Source organism: Anticarsia gemmatalis, chromosome 20, assembly GCF_050436995.1.
Source record: "Anticarsia gemmatalis isolate Benzon Research Colony breed Stoneville strain chromosome 20, ilAntGemm2 primary, whole genome shotgun sequence".
NCBI classification, from domain to species: Eukaryota; Metazoa; Arthropoda; class Insecta; order Lepidoptera; family Erebidae; genus Anticarsia; species Anticarsia gemmatalis.
In genome coordinates, this window is record NC_134764.1 from 4,338,290 (window position 1) to 4,363,493 (window position 25,204).

General features: G+C 35.5%; 1 protein-coding gene across 8 annotated transcripts in view; it reads left to right on the forward strand.

Moving 5' to 3' along the window:
* The window catches only part of Lim1 (LIM homeobox 1), a 68,041-nt gene extending 44,232 nt beyond the window's left edge, over positions 1 to 23,809 (forward strand). For 5 of the 8 annotated variants that reach the window (XM_076127718.1, XM_076127721.1, XM_076127720.1 and 2 more), the window contains 4 exons: positions 1,144 to 1,301; positions 2,042 to 2,281; positions 20,486 to 20,744; positions 21,340 to 23,809. In XM_076127718.1, the coding sequence (XP_075983833.1) occupies positions 1,144 to 1,301; positions 2,042 to 2,281; positions 20,486 to 20,744; positions 21,340 to 21,494 (812 nt within the window). In that variant the 3' untranslated portion in view covers positions 21,495 to 23,809. The remainder of the gene's footprint in view (positions 1 to 1,143; positions 1,302 to 2,041; positions 2,282 to 20,485; positions 20,745 to 21,339) is intronic. The other 3 variants (XM_076127722.1, XM_076127726.1, XM_076127719.1) reach the window with 2 other exon arrangements.
* Positions 23,810 to 25,204: the final 1,395 nt, after the last annotated feature.

The following is a 25,204-nucleotide window of genomic DNA, read 5'->3' on the forward strand; positions in this document are numbered from 1 at the left end:
ATTAAAAACAAAACTTGATAAAAAAAACATAATTTGTTTACTGCATTAGGTATGTACTTGTCTGTTTTTATTAAACGACAAGAAAATGGCTTCAACAAATCTACACCTAGAAAGTTCTCTTCAAGTAGAAACATCTAGAAAAACAAATGCTTGAGAACAGCAAGTAGTGTTGGCTGTGCTCTAGGGTGGTGCTAAGTGTCCCGGTCACTTGCCCTCCGGTGCAAACATCCTCCACGACCCTCCGTGTTTGCGCAGAATAAACGGTTTTTCTACCCCTACTAAATGCTCCCCGAAAATGTTTGCAAAATTGAGATGAAAATTTCGCGCGAGTTTACTTCGAGACAAGGGAGACAAGGTGCAAGTTTTTGATACTTATCTATGCGAATACGTATGACATAAAATACTTCAATAATGCAGTAAATTATTATTATCGCAGTTTGACTAAAGCATTCAAACGAAGAATTACTTTACAGCAAAACTATTTTCGCTGAGTGGAAACACTCGATCAATACATTTAAAGGAGCTTACCAGGCTACAAAAATAATAGTAATCTTTCGAAAATATTGCATCTAAGTTGCTCACGTCTCATCATCAATATAGATTCGAGTTTGTCATCGTAAACTTTTGGTATGGCACCCTCTCCCTCCGCCATAAGTAATTGTTTTTGCGGCTAATTCTTTCTGTTCCCATTTCTTTGGGGGCCGCTCCACTTGAAATTACATTTTTATTTGGTTAAACCCACGCGGGGCGGCACGATTGCTTTTTGATAAGTCAATTTTACTTTAAAGGGGTTTTTTAATAGTCAGTCTTGTGACATGTCGGATAGGTTGAAAATAAATGATATTTCTTTTGAGAGTTTATATGTTGCTGGAGCTAACGTGAAATGGAAAATAAATGCAGTAGAAATTGTGGCTTTCGCTCGGTTGCTTGCCAAGAGGAGAGAACTTTATTATAGAGTCCCGAACAGCCAAAATACTATAAGTTTCGTTGAATTCGCATGTATTATAAAAATGACCATTTACTTTTCTATTTAATAAAGAAAATCCCTATCGAATAAAAGTAAAAGGCAAAAAGATGCATGAAAAAATATCTGCTATTTTAAATTGGTTCTTAATGTACTAATGTAACATATTTTGTCAACAGCGGACTCCCTGCTAGGCTCAGGGTCTGATGAGGAGGAGGAGGACGAGTCGAGGGCAGCCAACAACTCGAGCAGTCCCGCGCATGCGCCACACCCGGCGCTACACTCTGACCTCTCACACAACGGGGATGCCAAACCTCATGATGACTCCGAAGATCAGGTTAGTAGACGGTCTCTTGTTATTTTATATAAGCATGATATTTGGCAGTGCATCTTATAGATAGGAATCTCTTTGGTGAAATAAATCATCAGTGAACATGTATTTCAGTCGCAAACTCTTAAGACTTTATATTGCATCATGGTCAATTTTCTTTTGCATTCAAAACAGCCCTATGCCCTAAAATAATTATTGCTAACTTTAGAATTAAATAGGATACTTTCGTAGTTATGAAGTGATTAAATTACGAGTATAGAATCAGGATTCTGTAGCAAAATTGGAAATATGTGTTAGTAAATACTTGTATTAAGTAAAAGAGTTCCTTGATCGATTCATAAACATATCCTGTTACCCTAACAACATTGGTTACACCCGACTTGTCGATTACGGGGGAGGGATACTCAATTTATACATTCATAGCTTTTTAATGCGATCAGTAAGCCCCTGTTCACTTGAAGGATAGTTGACGTATATCAAGATTAATGCTACTTTTAAGTCATCTCTATAACATTGGCATGAACCTAGAAAATTGCATGTGAGATAGATTAAGAAATTCGTATCGTTTCAAAGAGATTGTTCGAATATCAATAGAAGAAGGTCATAAGTTTGCTAACTGAAAAAAGGGAACATAAAACAAATATATCGTTACTTATGACGTTCTTCCACTGGAGCTGTTAGGAAATTCATAATATCGACCATCCCGCCCGTTTACTTCCACAGCGATGCCACATAGTCGCAATCAGTTGTATCTCTTTGCCTCCCAGGGCTCGCTGGACGGGGACCCCGAGACGAGGGACTCTCAGGCAGAGAACAAGTCCCCGGACGATGGCAATGGGGGCTCCAAGCGGCGGGGCCCCAGGACCACGATAAAGGCCAAGCAGTTGGAGATCTTGAAGTCCGCCTTCTCGCAGACCCCGAAGCCCACGAGACACATACGAGAACAGCTCGCGAAAGAAACTGGACTGCCCATGAGAGTCATACAGGTCAGTGAACTTTTACATCATATACTTAAGATATATATTATTACGTATGAGTTGATTAAAGAGAGAGAGAAAGAGTAGGGTAGTCCGACCTCACAAGTAGTAAAAAAAATAAAAAAAAAGGTTATTTAATTCCTTTTATGTATTGTGGTCTGAAAAACAGGAATTTATTACAATAAAATTACCCGTAATTTTCTATATCAACTGGCTTATTATACTTATAAATAGTAATTGGCATCATTACAACGTTTTATTACTAAAGTATATTTAAAAAATAATTGTAAAATAATTGTGTAGTTTAAGAAAGGTATAGTAGAGCCTGTTTTTGTAAATTTTACAAAATAAACAGATATTACAAGCCCTTTACGGTGACTTTACAGAAGTCATGCTAAACTTTACACACAATAACTTTATAATAGATTCGATTAGTTCGTCTATAGGTTTCGATCAACATTAAATAGTGCAATGAAAATCACCCGCGGGGGTCCATGGCTTTTTTGCCTGACCGCGACACTTCCGAATAAAGCCATAGTACCTATAGTCACGAGATACATATACCTTTATATATTTAAGTAACACTACATCCCAAATACCTTATCTGCCAAAAAAATATATCGATTCCCATTCGACTTATCGATTTAATCGACTTTTTATTCATCGAATACATTTGACATAAAAATGACTTTTGAATTAACTATGAAATGATTTACATTGTCAAATGATGAATCCGATTTGCAGAATTTGTGTACCATGCAATCGTATCACAAAATAACTCATTAAGATATCAGATTAACGGAAGAAAGTTAGAAAACCCGTGAAAAATTGCATTTTGGAATAAAAACGTCAAACAGATTAGGTTTCTTAAGTATCCACTCATAATACTATAAAAAGTATAATAGGTTAATCTATTTAATACTTTCATACAAATTATTACTAAGAACGACCTGTCAAGTTTGAATCGAAAGACATAATATATTTCAGATGACAAGTAAGTAACAAATGCGCGGATGAAAATTTCAGCTGAAAATTGATTTCTAGATAGGTTTTATTGATCACGCACTGGGTACCTTCGTTCGGTAACCGTTACAAATGGCCGCAGCTTCATCACGGCGGGCGCTCGAACGTTCGCAAATTGAATATCGCGCGCATCCGTCCAGGAACGTGGTGCCAACGTGACAAATATCCTAATTAACGGACGCGCTATAAACACGGCATTGTGACAGAGATTTCTAAACATAAATATACGACGTTCTGTGTTCACACCGCGTTCTGTAAATTTACAATATTTGCAACAAAACTCTCATGAATTATTGTTTCTAAAGTTCTTTTCAGAATGTTCTGAAATTCTGCGTGAAGAAATTTGAAAAGAAAGGCAGTCATGCACAAAGTACTACTTAACAAAGTTCTGACAAAGTTTTAGCGTTGTTCTAGTATTTAGTGCAAATCTTTTCCTCGTTGTTCAGTTTAATTGTTAAGATGAATCAAATTGATTCTACTTAAACTATTTTCTCTTATTTGCCGAATCCGATTAGGAGCTATTTTAGGAAAACATTTTTAACAGTATAAAAATATATTCGATGGTGCTTTGAAGTTGTTATATGTATTTTTTTAAAACACATCTACTTCGCAGAATTTCAAATCGATTCCACAGTCGTGTAAGATCGTAGCACGTCTAATACAGTATGACGATTCCCAAAATCCTAACGTAATCTAACACATGGAATCAGGCGATTCTCCACACCGTCAGCAACAGATGTCTGTTAAGAGATCCGTCCGTCTGTCCGTCACGCTTTTTGCGTACCTTCCTCTTTGTTTCAGTTTTTGTTACACCCGGTTTCCGAACGAAAAAACTTAACTTTTTATAACAGTCTAGCGGACTGTTTGTAAACGTAGTGGGATCTCTCAAAGTGAACTATCCAAGTTTCGTCACCGTTGCGTCTTGAACTGAAGTAATTAACAAACTAAAAAAATGTCTGTCTTAACAAAACTCGCAAAAAATCGCAGTTTGTAATTCTAAAATTGTCCGCGCAAAAACAATGGCCGATATGTTTCTTTTGCATTTATGGAGCGAGAAATTTCTGTTTTGTTACCATTAAGAAAGTTGTTGTTGTTAATAACTACAAAATAATAACTGTCAAATTAATGTCTTACTTTTAGAAATACTGTTTCAGTTCTAATCTTTTGGGAAAATCTGGCGTAACATAATGTTTTGAAAGTAGTTGAACGCTACTCTATTTACAAATGAAAATTAATGTAGCAGAGACGATTATGTGTCTGTAAAAATATTTACAGCAGCAAAGAATTCGAGTGACAATATTTTCTCGGCAACAAAAACATTGTCAAGTATGTTAAGTGGGATCATAAACAAGATTTTTTGTCGTCGCTCGTCAAGTCCCGCCAGATCGCGCGTGTCAAATGTTTGTGCCACCGCCACCATATGTGCGCAAGCGCGTAACTGTAAAATGACTTTTTGTAAACGGGATTCAGCTAGTTAACACCGGTCCGTGTGAAATTCCCCGTTTGAACACACCGACACATTTCCGAACTAAAATCAATTTTCTATCGAATTTATTAGTCATTGACATTTCATCAGTTACAAGATTATACAGAAAATCCTATGAAATGAGGCAATTTTGATGAAAAATTAACACGTAATGGGTTCCCATTTTTTGCGTACGGGAAAATGATTAAATAGTTAAACGCTTTCTTTGGCATTGTACAAAATTATTGCTTTTTGGATTCTCAGCAATAATAAAATTAGAAACATCATCTCAGTATTTTATTAACCTATAAAATACGTAAACGATTATTTTGTCTTCCTCATTCAGTGATTATTAGACATAAAGTCAGGTGTTTAGTGTCCGAATGTTACCTAACAACATTCCATAGGTGCGCTTCGAAGTATTTACGTTATGTAGTACTGTTAGTGCTAGTACTAAGTTGATGTGCTTTTAACTGTCAAGTATTATACCTAAACTATCATTGGTCTTTTGATTACATGCTGTATAACGTAGTAAAACCACAATCTCATTTAAGTTTACGTGTGTTTCGGTGCCACTAAATTATGATGACGCGGACATTACGCCCGGAATGCAGGAAGGCGAAGTAATCAAAATAACACAGCACCTATCCCGGTGTCACTCTACCTCGACGTCACTGTCATCCAACCGCGAAACGAGAAAAAATAGTAGAGATATTTTAATAAGTTCATATATCGTAATTTCTTTAGCGTGACGGCCCTGTCGCCGCTCGACGCGCCCTTATTGGCTCATATATTATTTTGACAGCTCATACAGTTTGCCTAAGCAGGGTTGTCAGCAAGTTTTCACTTTGTTTTGAGTGTGAAGTAGCTTTTGCTGTTACAACTGATTAACAATGCATGCGAATATAACACGTTTCGATGTTAACTATATTGTTATATTTACATAGGTATAAGTAATGCAATAATCAGTCACAAATGCGAAGAATAATTTTTCATGGTGTTCTAAAATTGTAATGTTGACATTTAGTATAAAACCTGGACCACACAGTTGAACGAGGAATAATAAAAATAAGGACTACATTGTCCATAACATATTCAGTAATTATACAAGTACTTCATCAGTCATCAACATGTAGTTACGTATTACAAATTGTTACCTTATTATTCAAGAAATATTCAACGCGCACGTCCTTATTAGCATTTATAATTTCTTTACATGATCATTAATCATTATTAAGTTAGCATTCACTGAGACAATCCTAGAACAGTTAATTGTGACAAAATTGATATACGACGTGTCTAGTCGTTTGTTTAACAAATGGCTTGAATGATATCAAAAACATTAATAAAAACAATTTTATTCAAGCGTCAACTTTTTGCACGATTTTATTAGTTTCAACTTTTAAAATGTGTAATGTTTTAAAGTGACTTGGAAGAAAACATGGTTGAACCAGTTTGTTTCTAGTTACTAAGCATTTTATTATTGACTAGCTGACCCGTGCAGCTCCGCTCGCGTGAATTTCGTACTGTTGCTTATTCGTTTGAGCACGCGAATTGCGTAGCACTCGATACACCTACACATAAATATGCTAACAACTCTTTTGTCATCTAATGGTTATTTACGAAAGGGACCCGAAGGGCACACAATGTGGCACAGGCTCAGGCAGGCCTGATTTCCTGTGGTTGCCTTCTTTTCTGCTCTCGTCTGTATCCGTACCAGTTTACAGTATAAAATATAATACCTTATTATAGACTGACCATTGCTTACCCGTCTGGATTCAGAATATTATTATAGGTACAGACAGACCTATCTGCGCCGGAGCTCTTCACACGCGTAATAATGTCATTGTATACTTGCGATGATACGTCCGAAACCGTGTAACCCGTAATTATTTTTTATATATCATCCGTTGTTTATTTTTTAAAACTTACCACATAGTCTGTTTCATAGCTATCCAATTTATTTCCTTAATGCAACCAATTAATTTGGTTATGTGTTTCGAACAACAACGTCATCTGTTAGTTGCGGCGAACAACGACAACAAACGAAATTACTCTGTTGGCCATCTAGGATATCCCGACCGCACCGGACCCACGTAAACCAACATTTTTGTGTAATATATCATACAACATTTATGTTTGAAAATCCTATAAATGTATAGTATGTTTCAAAGGTATTTTTTTACAATAAAGCCATCAAAATAAATTAATTAGAAAAAAACATGCTTTGTTGCGAACTATAACGCCATCTATTGGTTGGTGTGAACAACAGGTATCGATACGGCAGACGCTGCGTTAACTTTATGCGAATGTTGTGAAATGGTTTGCAACGCCATCTATGGTCTCTATAGGGAAACGCAGGTTCAAACGATTTCTACGTATTTTTTTCAATTTTCTAAAAATCTTTGAAATTTTATGCTATAAAAAGTATCCTAGAAATTGCTCCACTACTTATTCTATGCATATACCAAAATTCAGTGCATTCTATTCGGTAGTTTTTACGTGATAGCGACACATACAGACGGAGGACAGACAGACAGACAGACAGACAGACAGACAGAAAAGAAAATTATAAATTGCAGATTCGGTATCAGTATCCGTTACTAAACATCCCCCATTGGTTTTTTTTTAAATATATTCAATGTACAGAATTGACCTCTGTACAGATTTATTATAAGTATAGATAGACGAGCATCGAGAAAGTAATTCCCACACGGAAGCGCGTGTCACCGGTTGATTGATAGCGGGCGCGATAAAAACAGTTTGTCAGCGAGTCGCGAACACGTTATTATGTCACCGCCGGCTACCGAAGTGACGCGTCCTGATTAATGTGTGTCGTGTGTGGCAGCCTTAATGCACTCACGTCTATGCCCATTAATGACGCCTTGTCCGCGGTCAGGACTTCAACTCAACCATTAAAAAATATCCTGATTTTTTAAGCTTCTAGCAAGACAGCAACAGTTGATTAAAACGTTATTAAAGACACTGAAAACGCGTATCGAATAAGGAACAAGATTAAAATACTAAAATCATCGACATTTTCTTCCTATTTGACGCCTTTATTCACGTTGACTCCATTATAAAGCTGATTAAAATACATGCGCCGACGAACCGAACTATTAGAATAAAATTAAATATTCAAATTGTAAAAAAATGGCTGTTCTAAAGACGCCAGACTCGTCTTATTTTTGTTAATATGGCTTCAGTCAATTATGAAAGAGAAATCCAAGTAAACGTCAGTGTCGAAATCAGAGTTGAATGAGCCGTACATCGGCGGTCACACGGCTATATCTCATGTTTTAATATCCGTCGGCCACTTTGAACTGCCCCAAATACTATAACTTGCACGAGTTACGAGCCAAACGGGTAAACGCTTGTGTGACCGCGGCTTTACTGCCGAGCTGACCCGATCTTTCCCGATGTTTTACGACAGATTGTTCTTTAATTGATTGGTTGTTCTATAATTTATCTGTACTGTGAAGTGATGCATTCGCTTGCACATACATTATTAATACTATGTTGAAACACAATGGGCCGTCATGTAGGTGTTTGTGGACGAAATATATTTTACACATTTCTGAATATATTATTTCGGTTTCCATTATATAGTTTTACGTTTGTGGTAGAGGAAGAAATCAACAAAACCTCATAATTTTGTTTCTATGTCTGTAACATTACAAATCTTTATTTTTGCACCATATTAAGAACATCTACATAATATTGCCTAATAATAATTTCAAGACAACTTTACGTAATGATATTTTCCAAATTCGAAAGCAATCTTGGGTTAACTACCTTTGATCTTTACTTAACTTCCGTTAATGCGCATGATTCACAATCCCAATTTCCTTCATAAGCAGGCTTAACTTAGGATTAAAAAACGAGTGAGGACCTTGGAGTGTCTCGGTGCGTCCGTCGCTGCGAATGTAATTGCACGTAAAATGCATTCAACTAACGATCTCTTTTGGCGCGTACGACGTGCCGCCGTCGAATCCTCACTTTATCTAAAAACGGGGACGGTAATGCAATAAATTCGTAATTTTAATCGATATTATTAAAACAACGGCGTGGGATAAGCATGAGGTAACAATAAAACGTCTATTTTACGGTGTTATATCGTGTCAATTCTCGTAAAAATGTCGGTGGTACGGCGCGTAGCGGGATTTGCGTCAAGAGATGACGTTTAGTGTGCTTATTGTGCATAAATGCGGTGATAGTTCGTGGCTCCATCTTGCGGCCGCGGTGTTATGGCCGATTGCGCCGAGAAACAACCCAGAAATTGTTTTATACAGAATTAAATTCGCTGCGGTGACTTTATTTATTGCTGTGTTTTACTGGTGACATTATTATTTTGGTTTAATATAACCACTATATTATAGATTTACATTTTTATAGACCTCAGTTTACACCTTTAAACGCCAGTAGCACAATCATAAACGGTCAAACATATAAATGTATATAAAAATATAGGACAAATAATAATTTAAATCTAACATATCCTGTACAATTGTACATTGTCCGAAAAGTCATATTAAAAAAACAATAAAAGTGCCGATGTTATGATTTATTACTTGAAAGACAGAAGCACCTTACTTTGTGTTGCATCGGCAGGTGCGGCGCAACAAAAGGCTATGACGAAAGCAATAAATTATTAATTATGAAAAAGGTATTATAATACACTTACATGTTCGCGAAAAAATTGACAAAAAAATTCAAGAGCGGCGCCAAAAACTTCTTTGTCTAGGAGACGTCCTGCGGACACACTGTGCGGTGGTGGACAAAGGGAAGTAAAGTTACCGACGCGGCGCGCACACTGGGACAAAGCGGCACCCCGTCAGGACAAAAAATGACATCATTTATTTTATTGCCCCGAGTGAGAATGTGGCACATTAATGTTGCGTAGGCCTTAATGTTCCGATCGCCCTAGGCCGGTCATCACTCAATACCACATCTTGTCTATAAAATAATAGTAGATACTTGTTTTTCTACTATTCGAATGTTCACGTTAACTATACGGAGAGCGTAATTATCGATATTACGAATTAAAGATTATTTACAATCTAGAGTCGTTTAAAAATAAAACGTTTGATTTTGCCGTTCTTTTGATTTTAATATTTTATAGTATCCGGTCTAGTGATATAAAATAATAAAGTTTAAAGTTATTTTGCATTGTAAATCACTTTATTTGATGTATTTTACAATGTCAATTAGGACTTTTGATATTTTTATTAGTATCATAAGCTAGAGTATAGGTATAAAAATCTGGATTTAGAAATATTCATAATAAATGGTTTGAAGAATCAATGAGACAAGCTAGAAAACTTTATGAAGTACTTTGGTACATTGCGTACATATATTATATTTTTTTCTACTAATATCTTAATATCAAAATACCGATGGATAGTAATTGAAAATATGATTCATGACGAACAGAGCCGCCCCGAAACGACCGTCAGCCACGTCTCAATTCGCTATATTATACCTAATATCAAAATGTAGGGCTGTGCTGAATCAATTAACGGTTTTAGACATTGTTCGAAAACTTGCTTGATTCCTACGAAAAACAATCTTATTCACGCAAGAAATTTTCTGTTATAGCCATTTATTTAATATTTTTCACTTGTCAATCAATAATAAGAAACATATCATGGTATAAATACTAGCAATCCAAAGAAAAAAAGAAGTTTTTTAGGATGTAGTGGCGGGTTGTCTCTACTACGACTCTACGTAACAAGACGCGATCTTATATATGCATATAATACATTATATTCCATACTAATATTAAAAAAAGACATTAGTGGAGGAGCTAAACATAGGAATATAATTCTATATCTCTGTTACAATGTACGGCAGCCCTGTGAACGTGTAAACACGATATGCGCATACGCCGTCATCCATCACTTTGGCCCACGACTACATTGATTTATGACCACTGTCCACCATCTTCCCATAGTAGCCGCCACCTATAGCAAATTAATCGTATTCCATTCCAAAAGTTTTTATCAAAACAAGTATTTTGGTACAAAAAATACAACTTTTGTCAAGGAATATAAATGTTGATGATTAACTCTGTGAAGTCCGGAGATTTGATACGCAGGTCTTGAAGTTATAATTTAGAAAAAAAAAAACGGATGAATAAATTTAATTTTATTATCTATGTTTAGTGTTAAATATAGTAGACTGTGGAAGAACCTTTATATTTATAATCTGGAGTTATTTGACAGTGGATCTAAAATAATTGCTGATGATTTTGAAAGTCACCTTTGCTTAGTAGATTTAATGTTAACAACAACGATAACCTTTAAAAACGAGGTGAATTTATGTCCCCTCCTCCTTGAATTTTTTAGACATCTATGCGTAAATATATAGTTTTGCAAGTGTACAAATTATTGTAGGTATGTTTTAAGGAAATTTTGTTTTAGCAAAGGTCAAAAACCACTTCAAATGTTCGCATAAATTGTTACATAGCTACTGTGTCGCTAGTTCCTTATTCATGAACTTGGTTCGCGCGCCGCCGCGTGCCTCGATACTCCTGTTTCCAAGCAACAATGTCGCTAGACGCCAAAATATGCAACATTTCCTACAAAAAAACAATTATACTTGTTGTATGTTAAAAAAGTGTTAATTTTTTGCGTAGTTCGTTGACCGTTTTTGTGCATTTTTGCCTATTTGCCGTCTGATGCGCCTAGGCACGTAGTTTACGCTCTGCGGCTCCACTGACGTGACAATATTGGTATCGACACGGGTCACCTATTGTTGGCCGGTTTGATTTTTTGTAGAAAATGCCTAGACTCCAAGTGAGCAATTTTTATACTACCTTTTATGTAAAGGCTAGAACTCTCACCAGTATAAATTGTCAATAAATAACATTGTTTTATACACACCTTCCCAAAGGCATTAGGAATATACTCGTAAATTATAAATATCGCACATCGATATTTATTGGTTAAGGAAACGCATAGAAATATAATTACAACATTGCACAATCCATGGCGTATTACCTTTCCTGTCTGATATAGTTTCCGATTATCTTGAACAACTTTCTTAATCTTTTCTTTCTTTCTACCAGAACAAGTCATGTTCATTATTCTCTTGACTGTTCCACTCCATTGGCCGCGAGGTCGGTCGTCTTCCGCGTCATGACGTCCGAATCCTCTCGGCTCCGACCTTTGTTCGACACTCTTCACTTCCTACAGCTGTTCCGTGTATACTGCTTGACAATTGGCAACAGATCGATTGTTATGGTGCTTTTGCAGTTATACATAGTTCCTACTTTTCCTGGTTTTGCTTACAGTTTCTTGATAATCGGTAGTTTTTCGAATTATTACCTACTGATTTTTCTACATCGTATCTGTTTATAATTAGTCAAGTTTTTTATATAGCCTATCTATTCTTTATTGAAAGTAAGTCTATCAATTCGATAAGCTACATAATTTTTGATTTTCTCATAATTCAACTATTTCAAATTAAACGTGCCCAAAGTAGAAACCTTTGAAAATCATAGAATATTCTAGATTAATTGAAATCGCGTTGTTGTAATTTTTAATCATAAAAAACTACGTTACACTTTTATAGCGTACATAAAAACGGTACCTTATCTGAGACCGTTGAATATAAAACTCACAACACTAAAACTCAGAATTAGATAACGGCCATTTTGAAAAGCGTGACCAATGGCACGAGCGCACGTTATCAACAAACAGTTGATAACAGACTGATTTATGCATTCGCAATGGTGATTGGTGGAACGGCGACACACTCCCGTGCAGTTATCAGAAATTAAAAATGGAATCTCGTTAGTAAAATAAATGGGTCGTGCTTTATGTTGCCAGTACGTTAACCCATTTTAACATTCAAGATAAAGTAAAAAAAAAGTATTTATTCAAAAGTTGACTTTGACATCATGTTCCTTTATAATAAAAAAGAAAACGCTGCGGTAATAATTTCGAAACCAAAATCTCGTCATCAAAAGCATTGATTTAAGCCAACAAATAAACTCTTTCACATCCCTAAATCATAATTATAAACGAATCCACGTGCCCACATAAATTGCAATTTAAAAATAGACGTCGGACGACATGAAAATAACACAACAAGACTTAGTTACATTTCGAGAACATCTAATTAACTAAAATAAGACAAGACACAAATTGGTCCCGTTGTATGGTGACACGGTAAATTTAACATTGTGAACATTGAGAACATACTTTTTAAGTTTTTAAAATTAAATAAATCTGTAAAGGGAAACGTGTTGGCGGGTGGCGGGAAAGTTTGACGTATTTGATAATTTAGATTTTTAATTATGAAGGATTCAATACTTATTTAAATTGGTTTATTTCATTAATATTGCAAGAATAGTAACTATTATACGCGTAGAGGTGTGGTAGAGTCATTCTTTAAAATACTCCTATTTTCACTCTCCAATATTTTAAAATTTACTGACCCATAATCATACAAAAATAAATTTCAGAAATAAAGACTCTAGGTACTAGACAGAGTTTCCATAATTTCAGGCTCAATCTGAATTTGTGTCTCAGTTTTCAGATTACCGGATTACAATCACGGTTCGGTAATAACCCAATTCTGAGTCACGAACTGTTCGGTTTGTATCGACCATGAAAACAGAAAAACTGCGTTAAATCTTTATTGACATTATTTCTTAACATGCAATATTAGAGTTCCTTTCATTATTATGTCATATTTCGAATGAACATCAGACAAAACGTTTTGAAGATTTACGATGACTTTTCTACATTTGGGAAATATGAGAGGACATAATCTGTCTTTAAAAAAAGACACGTACTAGGTCCCTATGTAGTTAGCGATATAATAAAATACTTATGTCTATCTAAAATGTACCGTTGATAATATTTTATAACAACTTCCCGTCCACTTTACATCTGTTGTGTGTACTGTGTATAAAACAAGTCTGAATTCCCGTGTTGTTCAATTTCGCGTGGAAACAATTTACTTTTACCTCGGCGAGCGCCACGCCAATTGGTTGTAGATGGCGCATGAGGTGCGCGCGCACTGTGGTCTCTCTTCACCGACGCCATATTAATTCTCATTCCTTTTTCAAAATTTCAACGTCTGCGTTTGTTTTAATGATTTTACATCACTTCACGGCACGCTCCCGACATTTCGTTCATATCAAATTACCCATACATCATTCCCTCTCGTAATTTGTTAAAAACTATAAAAATACAAGGTATAATGAATTATCAAGTAAATTGCGGCCATCCTCATCAATATTCCGCGATCCCGCGAGGGTGCCCAAAATTCGCGTTCCCGTCCCACATGGCGCATGACACGATAAAGTTTATGGCGGAACGAAAAACGAAAACAAAAATACGGTCAGCACAACTGTTCGTGTATTATTGTTAGGTAGATTGTGTCGCTCGCCGTAGGGAGCCGACCGCCCGCGGCGTTTCTCTCAACGCTCTAAGCCCAAATTACTAGCTCACCTCAGTTGTTAGATTACACATCGGATTCTAGGTATTTCTCTACGTCGTGTCGCAACTAGACCTGAGCTTAAGCCTAAATTGGGTTTGCTTTCTACCTTTGCGTTCTCTAGGCTCTCCTTTAGCGGATTATGTTGTCTGTATAGCTATGTACGAAGCGCAATCAGCTTGCGTAGGATACTGAGTTGATATATCCTTAATCCCAATTCATGACGGAGGAATCCTATCTCAGGATAATACTAGGACAGAATTGCATTCATGATAATATTGTCAGTACTTGTTTCTTTTATTGCAAATGATGGTGAGTACGCCGAGCAGAGAACATGTCATCGATGAATTATTGATATCGCAGTTTTTGCTTACGGATTCGGTATTCGGTACTGTCGACTCATTAGCGATGGGGGGCGCCTCAGGTAGGCCTCACGGTGTTATTTATATTGAGGGCGAGCAGAACAATGTCCAGCCCGATCACTTATTAATCATCTCTTTATTCAAGCCGGCTGGGTTATTCTGCCTCTTGTTTGGTTAGACAATGCCCGTAATAAGTGTGTATTTAGTAAGTAGGGTGATATTTATTAATAATGGCTTTAATTAAGTACATAAACTACATTTTATGAAGACTCTTTGTACAGAAAATAAGAGCTCATATATAGTTAATAAGTGTACCAATGTGGTTTGATAATTACAATATCAGGTATATCATAGTCGTAAGAAGATTACTCAACTGTGCATTATTATCTTAGGCTCATTACAAAGATCCTACTCTTGTAATTACCCGAGAGCGTAATATACTATTATCTTGATAACCAAGGCATTAAATTATCTTAATGCCAACATATTTCTTACAGGATTAACAATATCTCGTAAATTGTAACACTAGTTGCACATAAAATTATACAAAGGAGATCAATGAAAATTTACATATTACTCGCGCACCGCAAACTTTGGCCGGTAAGTCGTCGCAATAAAATGTGTACAAGCAAAAACACGAGGCACAGAGGCGTTACGTACAGTTAATCCGTGGTACTTAATACTAAGATTTTACGAGATTCTAAGACGTGAGTGTTAGGTAAGAGAATGGCCCCTCGCTGAGGTGGATATGAAATATAGTGTTTAACACCACGCGGCTTGTTCGCCGGACGCCCCGCCGCGTCCCCGGGACGGTCTCGCGCGGCCCCGCATCGTCGTCGCCCTACACAAGCTCCTTTATACGTGAAACTTTCTTTCTTTAAATATAATAAACCTAACTTATGAAGTGCGCAGTTATTGTCATATTGTCGCGGTGATGTAATTTTATTGTCATAATAGTTCAGTTTATTGTAGACTGTCGCGTATATTGTGGAGGAGAATAGATTTATTTTTTAAATGTTTGACTCTACATAGCTAGACAACGTGAGTAAGATTGTTCAAAGTTATGAGAACTTGTCTCACAAGAGGAGTTATAGATATATAACACTGTTATACTATTTAGATTTTATGCTTTTTTTGGAAAAGTTCGTCAAAGTTTACTTTGAACTGAAAATGTCATACATTTTTTATGATGTTCTAGATAATTTTACAAGCTTCTCTATTCACTAATATCTTTGTACGCATTGTAATGAAATGTGACACGAGTACGTACTTTAGAATACATTTTAGTTAGTGAAGCGCGGGCGGAAGCTAGCGTTATTATATTTTATGGACATATTGAAACAATAATGGGTAAGACTTAATGACGTGGTTATGGCTAAAACTTTAATGGTCCAAGTATCATGTGAGTTTACATTTTTTTACCGGTGAACCTTTTTTGTCGGTTTGATCTATTGGTGCGATTAAGTAATAAAAGCAATAGCTATAAGCTCCAACATTAAATAACGGAACTGGTCGATTTGGGTAACATTACCAGATGGGTTACTTTAGCCACAAAAAACGCACTTACACACGATGCGTGAGGCATAGAGTTAAAATTTTTAAAACCATCGTTAATTGTTAAGAACGTAAACTTGAATACAGAAGCTCAATAAAGACATTGATGTACCGTCCGTAATTTATAATTGCGTGCATTTTTCTTCGATTTATATACCTAGTAAAACATTTCTGATAGAGCCTAATGACAGGTTTTTAATCAACGTTAAGTACTAGACAACGACCAATTAATTGGACTCAAGTAATGTTAAGTAATATGCAATGATTGATGCATTGCATATTACTGCTTGATACATTCAGTTCAGCAATATTCATAGACCGACAAAACCGACTCGACTCACTTGTTTTGGCTTGTGTCGATAGGGTGCATCAACTCATACTCGAGTTTGCCGCCCGGCTAGGTCAATAAGAATATGTGTCTAGCTAGCCTCAGTCTACAGTTGTATTAGTACTAAAGTTTGTCCAGTTTCTACAGCTATCTATATAAACATTTTCAATGAAGTTTTAAAGAACTACTTGCATATTAAAACACTATCGACAGACAAGTCTACAAATATCGATTGTCTGAAGGCCATATCGGCTACCAATTCAAATGACGAAATAATATTTATTGTTTCAAATGTCACGTCAAAAAGACGGTTAATCAAAAAACATCGCTTGATTGGTTATAATATCGACTTAATTAAAATATAGATCATTTCCACAAATCTAGTTCTTATGTAAATTTCTTGTATTATCATATTAATATGTTATTGATGAAAAATTATGTCATTATTTAAGTTTTTAAATAGAAAAACTATAGTTTTATGGTAATCGAGACACATATTTTGCATAGTTTTATGAAATTAATGACGCAGAACAAATGTGATGTCTTGTAGCATATAGAACTAAATGATTTAGTATTGATAATCCCATAAACTATACTGTGAACATATTTTTATAAAATGCATTGCGCAGAGCCGAAACTCCTCTGACAGCAGTTGCAAATTCAAGGAAAACGAGATTTTCCCTGTAATATTTCATTGAAGATTTGGTAGCGATTAGGGGTCTATATTTCCTAAAAAATCAGTCTTTTATCTAACCTCTATACCTCTTTTTACTAATCAAAGTTTGACAGCCAACCCGCGCCTACTGGTTAAGTGTCAGAGCACAGAATTTTCGACTTACAAATGTTAATTGATAAACATTTTGTAATGGGAGGGTATACCACTCAAATCAAAAGTACGTACCATAAATAGAAAAAGCAAGTCGTCACTCGCTACAAAGTAATTAAAAGTAATTAAACATATAAATATAATAACTCTCATACGTTTTAATCAATGTTTTTACGATACGTTCTTAATGAATGACACCATTAAATCTTCATGTTTTACAACCTAATAATGTAATTTATTTTAGTTTTAATGGTCTATGATTTTGGTATGTAATGGCTACTGGTTTGAAAAGAAAAACATTGAAGTAATCGCCAGTTCGAAGGATTTCTACTCTTTGAAGTAGCTTGGTATATAACATATTTCTAATCCTTATGTTTTTAAAATCAAGGAAATTTTTAAAAATTGGTTTTGTTTACGCCAGTTGGAAGGCATTAAAAGGCAAAAAAATTGATATCTGTTCATAAGTATAATTCTCCATATAATGGATCTACTGTAGCTCTCCTCTTTCGAGGCTTAGTACAAGTTGAGATCAAATCTAACTATTGCTAACACTTTCAAACTTTTTCTGTCTTTTTTTTTTAAAAGACAGCTCCCGCACTCAGAATTGCTCTTGTGTCGCAGGGACTTTTACAAACACAAAAAACGGACACAAAGCACAACCAGCCCCGAAACAATTATTTGTGGATCGCACAAATAATTGCTCCGAACCTGAACCTGCCTGATTATTCCTTAATTTCTCTCTGTCACTACAAAGAACAGCTTGCAAAACCCCACATTTCACAATCACTGCCCTATATTAAATTCTAAATCACGGAAATAAATAACAAATCCATATACAAATGACCTCATATAAATTATGATGTTAATAGAAACATCGGTCGAAATCCGTCCATTAATCAGTGAGTTGAGAGTGAATTAGATCAACCGTCTGTGTTAGATTGTGAATGTGTTTTCTGTGCAAATGGTGTGCGTGGGCGCGGTGTGCCGGCGAGATCAAAGAGTGCGCGTGCGCAGCGGGACTAGCGCGCGAGCCTTAAGAGCGCTCTTGTTTTCCTCTCATGTTTTTAACGTGTTTTTTAGGTGCTATGTTACGCAAATGTGTATAGATTATGCTTTAAATATTTTGCTTTTTGAAAATTTGGGTATTGTAGAACTCGTTTACTTAGTAGTGACAGGATTATAAACAGTATAAGGATTGCTTTTTCAATCATCACGTAACTTAACCAAGTACAATTTAAACCAATACGTCATTAACCGAATACCTAGGACAAAAAAATTACTAGTTTTCTGTCGCTGGAAAAGTCAGCCCCTTAGGAACTATTACCAACTGGATTAGCAAGAACTGAGCTAGTGCAATATAAACTTTATAAGCACAGGTTTTAAAAAAATACCAAATCGATGCGTGAAATGCAGATTTAACACAACATTTGTTTACTTACAAATACATAAAAACTTATTACAAGTTTTATTTGTAAGTAAATAAATCACAATTTTAATTGCTAAATAGTACCGGGGATGATCTAGTGAACGAATCAAGTTAATGAGTTAATGAGTGTTCAGAACGCGTGCGTGACTGAAGTGTAATTAGTACAAACGATTGACTGACAACACTCGCACGTCCTTGAATACTCAATTGAAAGTTTAGAAAAACAGGTGGCTTAAGGGCCCGTTTATATTAGATACTGTAGCGCGATTTTCTACACCCGGTATTAGTAGTATATCGTCAGTTTGACGTTTAAAGTCAACTTGAAAAGTTAGTTCCTAAATGATCCGCTAGGGGCGCTTATTTTTATATAACGTTTATCGATAGCTGGTTAACATTACACTTAGCGGTACTTTATCTATTCGTCGTTTAAACTCAAATAAAACAGTTCGAATAGATAAGCTACCGCTAAATGTGCCTCAGAAACCGGGCATAAGAAAGCTAAGGTGGAAAATCTCCCCTACTGACGTACACACTGGAATTATGATGTAATTTACCGTACCTCCAACTGTTTTGTCAATCTTGCAGTATCTTTCTAGATTTATGAGTTTCTAGACTTGAATGTTTGTAATCAAGGATTAAAAGTTGCAACATTAAAATCAATAGATTACCAATAGTTTCTATTTTCACTTTTATTCTCAAGGCTCTGTGATCAAGATACAAGATATTATATCTTGCAGATTTACCTATAATAATTGTGATTCATCTCAGTATCTATTTCCTAATTACCTACCCTACGTGTTGTGTAACAGCATAATTAGAAAATATATATAGAACAACTTAGCGGTCAGCGGTATGACTAGACTGTCATTATAATATTACTTTTACATAACAGCCCTAGGGGTCACTCCTCGGCCTTCATATTCAAAACCGTGTCAATGGCACGCGATATTTAGGCGCAACTCACACCTGAATGCGGAGCGAATATAATGGCGAGCACACACGAGACGTAATCGCCGCGACGCGCGATCTAGCCGTTACACAAGTTACAGATTAGTCCCGGCCGCGCACGCGACGCGCGGTAACACGCCGTGAACTACCACCACTCTTCATTCTAAGTTTTTACCAAGAACAAAAACTAAAATACTTAATAGTCCAACAATTAGGGACGTTGATTGCTTAATTAGACTGCTAAACGATCAGCTAATTGCAGAAGACGTATCAATTTATTTTTTTGTTTATATTATAATTATTATACCACCATCCTGACAGGTTTTTGACAAGATTCTGTTATTTAAAAAAAGTCTGACGAGTTATTACCGTATATAAAAAGACAATGTATTCGGTGACCGCCTATAACAAATACAAGCGGACCACAAACGCGGTCGGGATCACTAAAATTTTTATTTTGCGACAAGGAACGGTACACATTACTATTTTTCGCGTCTCCTAATAAATCTTTATTGTTATTTTTACTTTACGACGTGGTTACTATACCAGTTCTTGAAGGACTCTTATAATTTTATGGTACTAACAAAGTTCTACGGCTTTGGTATAAAAAGAGTAAGAGTTTTGTCGCAAATAACGAGACTAGGTAGTGACAACATGAAACAAAATGCAAAACATTTGGGACTGCGACAGTTTTATAATTGCAGAAGTTTGGAATCACGACAGCAGTTGCACTTATCTTGCCAAGAAACTTAAAACCTTTGACGTTTTTATTTTACTTATTTTACAACTAGAAAAAATAAAAATCTAACAAAATGTTTTCTTTTGTCGCAGGTGTGGTTCCAAAACAAGAGATCAAAAGAGCGTCGTCTCAAGCAACTAACTTCGATGGGCCGGGGCCCGTTTTTCGGGTCTTCACGCAAGATGCGAGGGTTCCCTATGAACCTGTCCCCAGGGGGCCTCGAGGAAGGGCCGCCGGGGTTTCCTTACTTCGCGACAGCAGATGGCAAGTTCGAGTTTGGATATGGCCCACCGTTCCACCATGACGCGCCGTTCTTCCATCCGCCACCGGCAATGCCGTTTAACCAGCCAGGTTGGTAGACTTTCTGGTACATTTCATTAGAAGTATTCTCTCAAATCCCTCTGAAGTAGAAATATTTTTTCCAAAAATTGGTTCATGGTACAAAATAATCTAACGGACATTCACACAGTATGTGCCATGGACGGTAGCAGTTCCTCAACACATAAAACTATTTCAATGTCAAGCTCGATTTCAAATTTTCGTTATTGGAAACTGACGTGCGCGTTGTCTATAATTTGCAAATCAGGGCCAAGTTCAAAACACGTAATGGTCAGTTTAAACGAAACATTTGAGCTATTGTTTTACATCAGAATTTTTCAATTTAAAAGTGACGATTGATATGATATGTGGTCAATTAGATAGGTGCCGACAGGCGTTGATTACAAGACTGTCATTAATCACTAACATCATTCGTAACAGCGCATTTTCTACGAGGTATTACAGTACAAATACAAACTCGTTCATAATTCAGCCTATTGACATAGTACTAGCAGTGTTTTCAGATGAAGAAAAGAGAAAATGCGCTGTTTTATACTCACTAATTATAAGTCACAATAAAGCCATAACGAGAACATCACATATACCAGGCGATTAGTAACGGGAGCAGGTCGTTTCGCAGGCGGTATGGAGACTCTTCCCGGCGGGGAGTTTCCTGAGCAGTTCCCTCCGCCAGAGCACCTGGTGCTCCCGCGGCCTTCTTCACCGGAGTTCACCTTCGGAGACGGCCCACCTCCTTTGCATCCTGAGGGGCTGGTGTGGTAGCTCAAGCCGGAGCCGCGGGACTTCCACGACTGATGCGGCTCGACGGGCTACTAAGTGGACTATAAACAGTGTTACTACGGTAAACGTGACGAACACGCAGTGTTTTGTGATTTTAGTTCGAGTTAGTGTAACGTTTCATCGCTTTTCAGCTTGTGTTTACATCTTAATGTTGGCAAAACCAGTTTCTGTTGTTTTGGTGCTATTCGTAGTTTTTTATGTACTTCATTTAATTTGAGAACTTATTTAGTGTTTGTGTCATGAGTTTGTTTGGAGCAGACTAATATAATTAAAGTTATGAGTGTGCGAAATGTCGGCGGATTAAATATATCGATGTTTACGTAGACGTGACCTTGTTGTTCGACAGGTCGTCTAATAGATGGAACCGACCTATCAACTTTTTACTTACCTACTGTTTCATAGTCTTGTAAAAACACTTGATTGTTGTAAATAATTAGTAGACGCTATTATACGATTGGTTTTGCTTAATATTATGAGCCATTTCTGTACGAATTATTTCTTGCCTTTACTTATATCCTTTTAGTTTATATTGTTTTGATGTATTTTGATTAATTTTGTGAATAAGCCGTGACACTGTGAATATCTAGGATATATGTACAGATAGATATTGTAATAGATAATTTATTAAGTTAAATAGAAAAAAATAATTTATTTACAATGGGTTTTACTAAACTTAATTTATATAATAATAATTTTGGTTCCTATACTAAGATAGACACAGTTCGAAGCATTTTTTGTATATTTATTATTATTAATCTTACCCCTTAATTAAGTACAATTTGTTAGAATAAACGTAGACAGACATAAATGTAAATATTTGATTTGTATATATTAATGTATTGTCTAAGTTACTTGTACTTAATTAGGTATTTAACATAAGTATCATTGTAATTTAGCTAACCATTATATTTTTTTGACACGCATCACAAATGAATTCATTTAATAAAGAAAATCTACTTTATGTTCACTTTTTATATTCCTACTGCTCTAATACCATTACTCAATTATCATTACTCAAGTTTTTGTTTCCCTGTTTAGAAAGGACTGGAATAAAAGACACTAGTTTGCGTTATATCACTACTTTTCCATATATGGGTTTCACAACTACTTATCTTTTCTGGAATGTCATAACTTTATGCATTAATTCAGTTAATTTAAGGGTCTTTTTGCCCCGGTTTAAAGTAAAGAAAGCCTAATTAAAGCAAGCAGTTTCATCAAACACAATTTGTGTTGTTTACATCAAAATCTTGTACGAAATCTTCAATGACACAATCACTTTACTGTTGACAAAGGGTTGTAAAATGTCAACACTTATAGCCAATTGTCAACATCTGTATAATTCAGTTTACATTAAAAAGATTTTAACAATAAAAATACATTTTAAAGTAAATACAACGCATTGATGGAAAATAACAATAATTTCTTAACATTGTTTTGTTATTAACATTTAAAACTCCAAGGATTTCAACATAAAGTAGTGTTTTTACACATTGTAAATATCATTCATGAGTATTTTCAAAAGAATTTCCATACATTTAAGGGAACATCGTGTTTTAAGTAATAAAAAACTGTTTCCATTACGTTTGAAGTCACGAATATTGATAAGGCCGTATTGTGAATATGTGGGCGCTTACTATCTCAAGTTACTTAGTAACTTCAAGTTAAAGTTAATTAAACTAAGTTTACATTGTGGTTTCTAAGTAAAATGGAGAAACTATAAAGCCGTTATTTGTTGTTGAAACGTAATTTTAATTTGAAAAAGCATATAACTTACTATGTTTAAAATAATAATTAAAAACACGTTCAATGTTACCAGTTATAAAAATTGGTTACTTTTTCACACGACTTACTGAAGCAGTTTTCACTTTACATACCTTGCCCCTATGTATAGATGTGAATGAGGCAAGGGAAATTCATAGGGATAGTACTAAATGGCTTTCTTTGGTCTCTGCCTACCCTTATGGGAAAAGGCGTGATATAATGTACATATGTATGTTTAAAGGAAAATTAACCTACTAAAAGAATTAGGGAGCGCTACATTCTTGAGCACATTTTTACTATATAGTTAAATTAGTTATTCATACTCTCAATTAAAGAGAAGCTTAATGTTTATATAACTTTTTATATGATAATATTCGTGACTTCAAACTTATTGGCAATGTGTTAAACAGGATCATAAATTTAAGTGTGTATGTACTTGGATGCAAATGTTAATATTTGGTACATACTGTTGTCTATCTGTATTTAGCACATAAACAAAAATATAATGGAATTGTCTGTAAGAATAAAATCTATTCAAAAATTATTAAATGTTTTGTTTATTTTCTTACCCAAATATATTAAAGTTAACCTTTAAACGCAATGGATTAGAAGCTTTAGCAGCAGAAATGAGGGTTTTTACATCTTCTACTATACTTACTAAAAAACTTCTAATACCTACAACTATAAATGCAAAAGTTTGGATGTTAGTTACTCGATCACGTCATACTGGACGGATTTATAACCTTGGCATACAAACATAATTAGTTTATAACCTGGAAGATCACACAGGATTATTCTTTATCCAGGGAAATCGTTTCACGCAGATGAAATACTGGCAAAAGCTATACTATTCTTTGAACAAATAAACAATTACTAAAAACTTGCTGTAGAGTAACAATTAAAGTCACACATAAGAGACAAATCTATCAACAGTTTCTTTTTAAATTTACGTCTAGTACGTTCTACCTTTAGATAGTAATATACTTACTTGACAATCGATTCCTAAAAAATATACATCAGTAATGACGACCTACAATAAGAATTAGATGAGATGATTAAAGAACACTATATCTTTGTTAAGATCAGCACTAAAAATATAAATGATTTATTTAATTTATGCTCGCGCTCATTTAGACCTCAATGTCTAACGATCAGCTTCTATGTTATGGAATTTTAGGATTACAATCATTATACAAACTGGGCTCAGGTCTAGCATAGTACGATAAGATTTCAAGGGGCAAAAAATAATTGTATGAGTAAATAATTCGTAGAAACGCGCAATATAATTAGCAACTGAGTAAATTGGCTTTATCTGAAACATGTAACCAACATTTCAGTTATATCCCCACCTACATTTCGGTAAATTGGGTTCTGCATTTCATCATCTGTCATAAAATAATGTTGACCGTACCAAAAAACATGCAATTTTCTGTCCAAACATTATTATAATTCTGTTAATTCAGCAAAATCACGTATTCAGGTATACATAGAGCATTCAGCAATCCCCGGTGATAATAGGCTTGGATCAGAACAAACACAACGGTTCCAATTACGAATCGGTGGTCGACAGTTAATTCGAGCGTGTGAACGCGCGCGTGGTGTCTGTGCCGACTTCGCTCCAACTCGCCCCGTATCCCCATTTCGTCCCATTTCGCCCCTCCCGCGCAAATTCCAATTTTCCTTTATGTGCGACGTGAGATGGGATGGTGCTTACCCTGGCGGTTACGCGCTCTACGGAGTAAATTTCGCCCGATTGTAAGCCTGATAGCTGCTTGCCGGTTTGCATGTAATGTAAGTAGAAACAATGAAACTAATGTTTGAATAAGGATTGGATTGTGTTCTGCTTTTAGTTTTTGTCTGACTATGCGAAAGCTAAAGGTTATCTATACGATTGAACAAATTGTGTGTTTCGGGTCGGTTACATCGAGTCT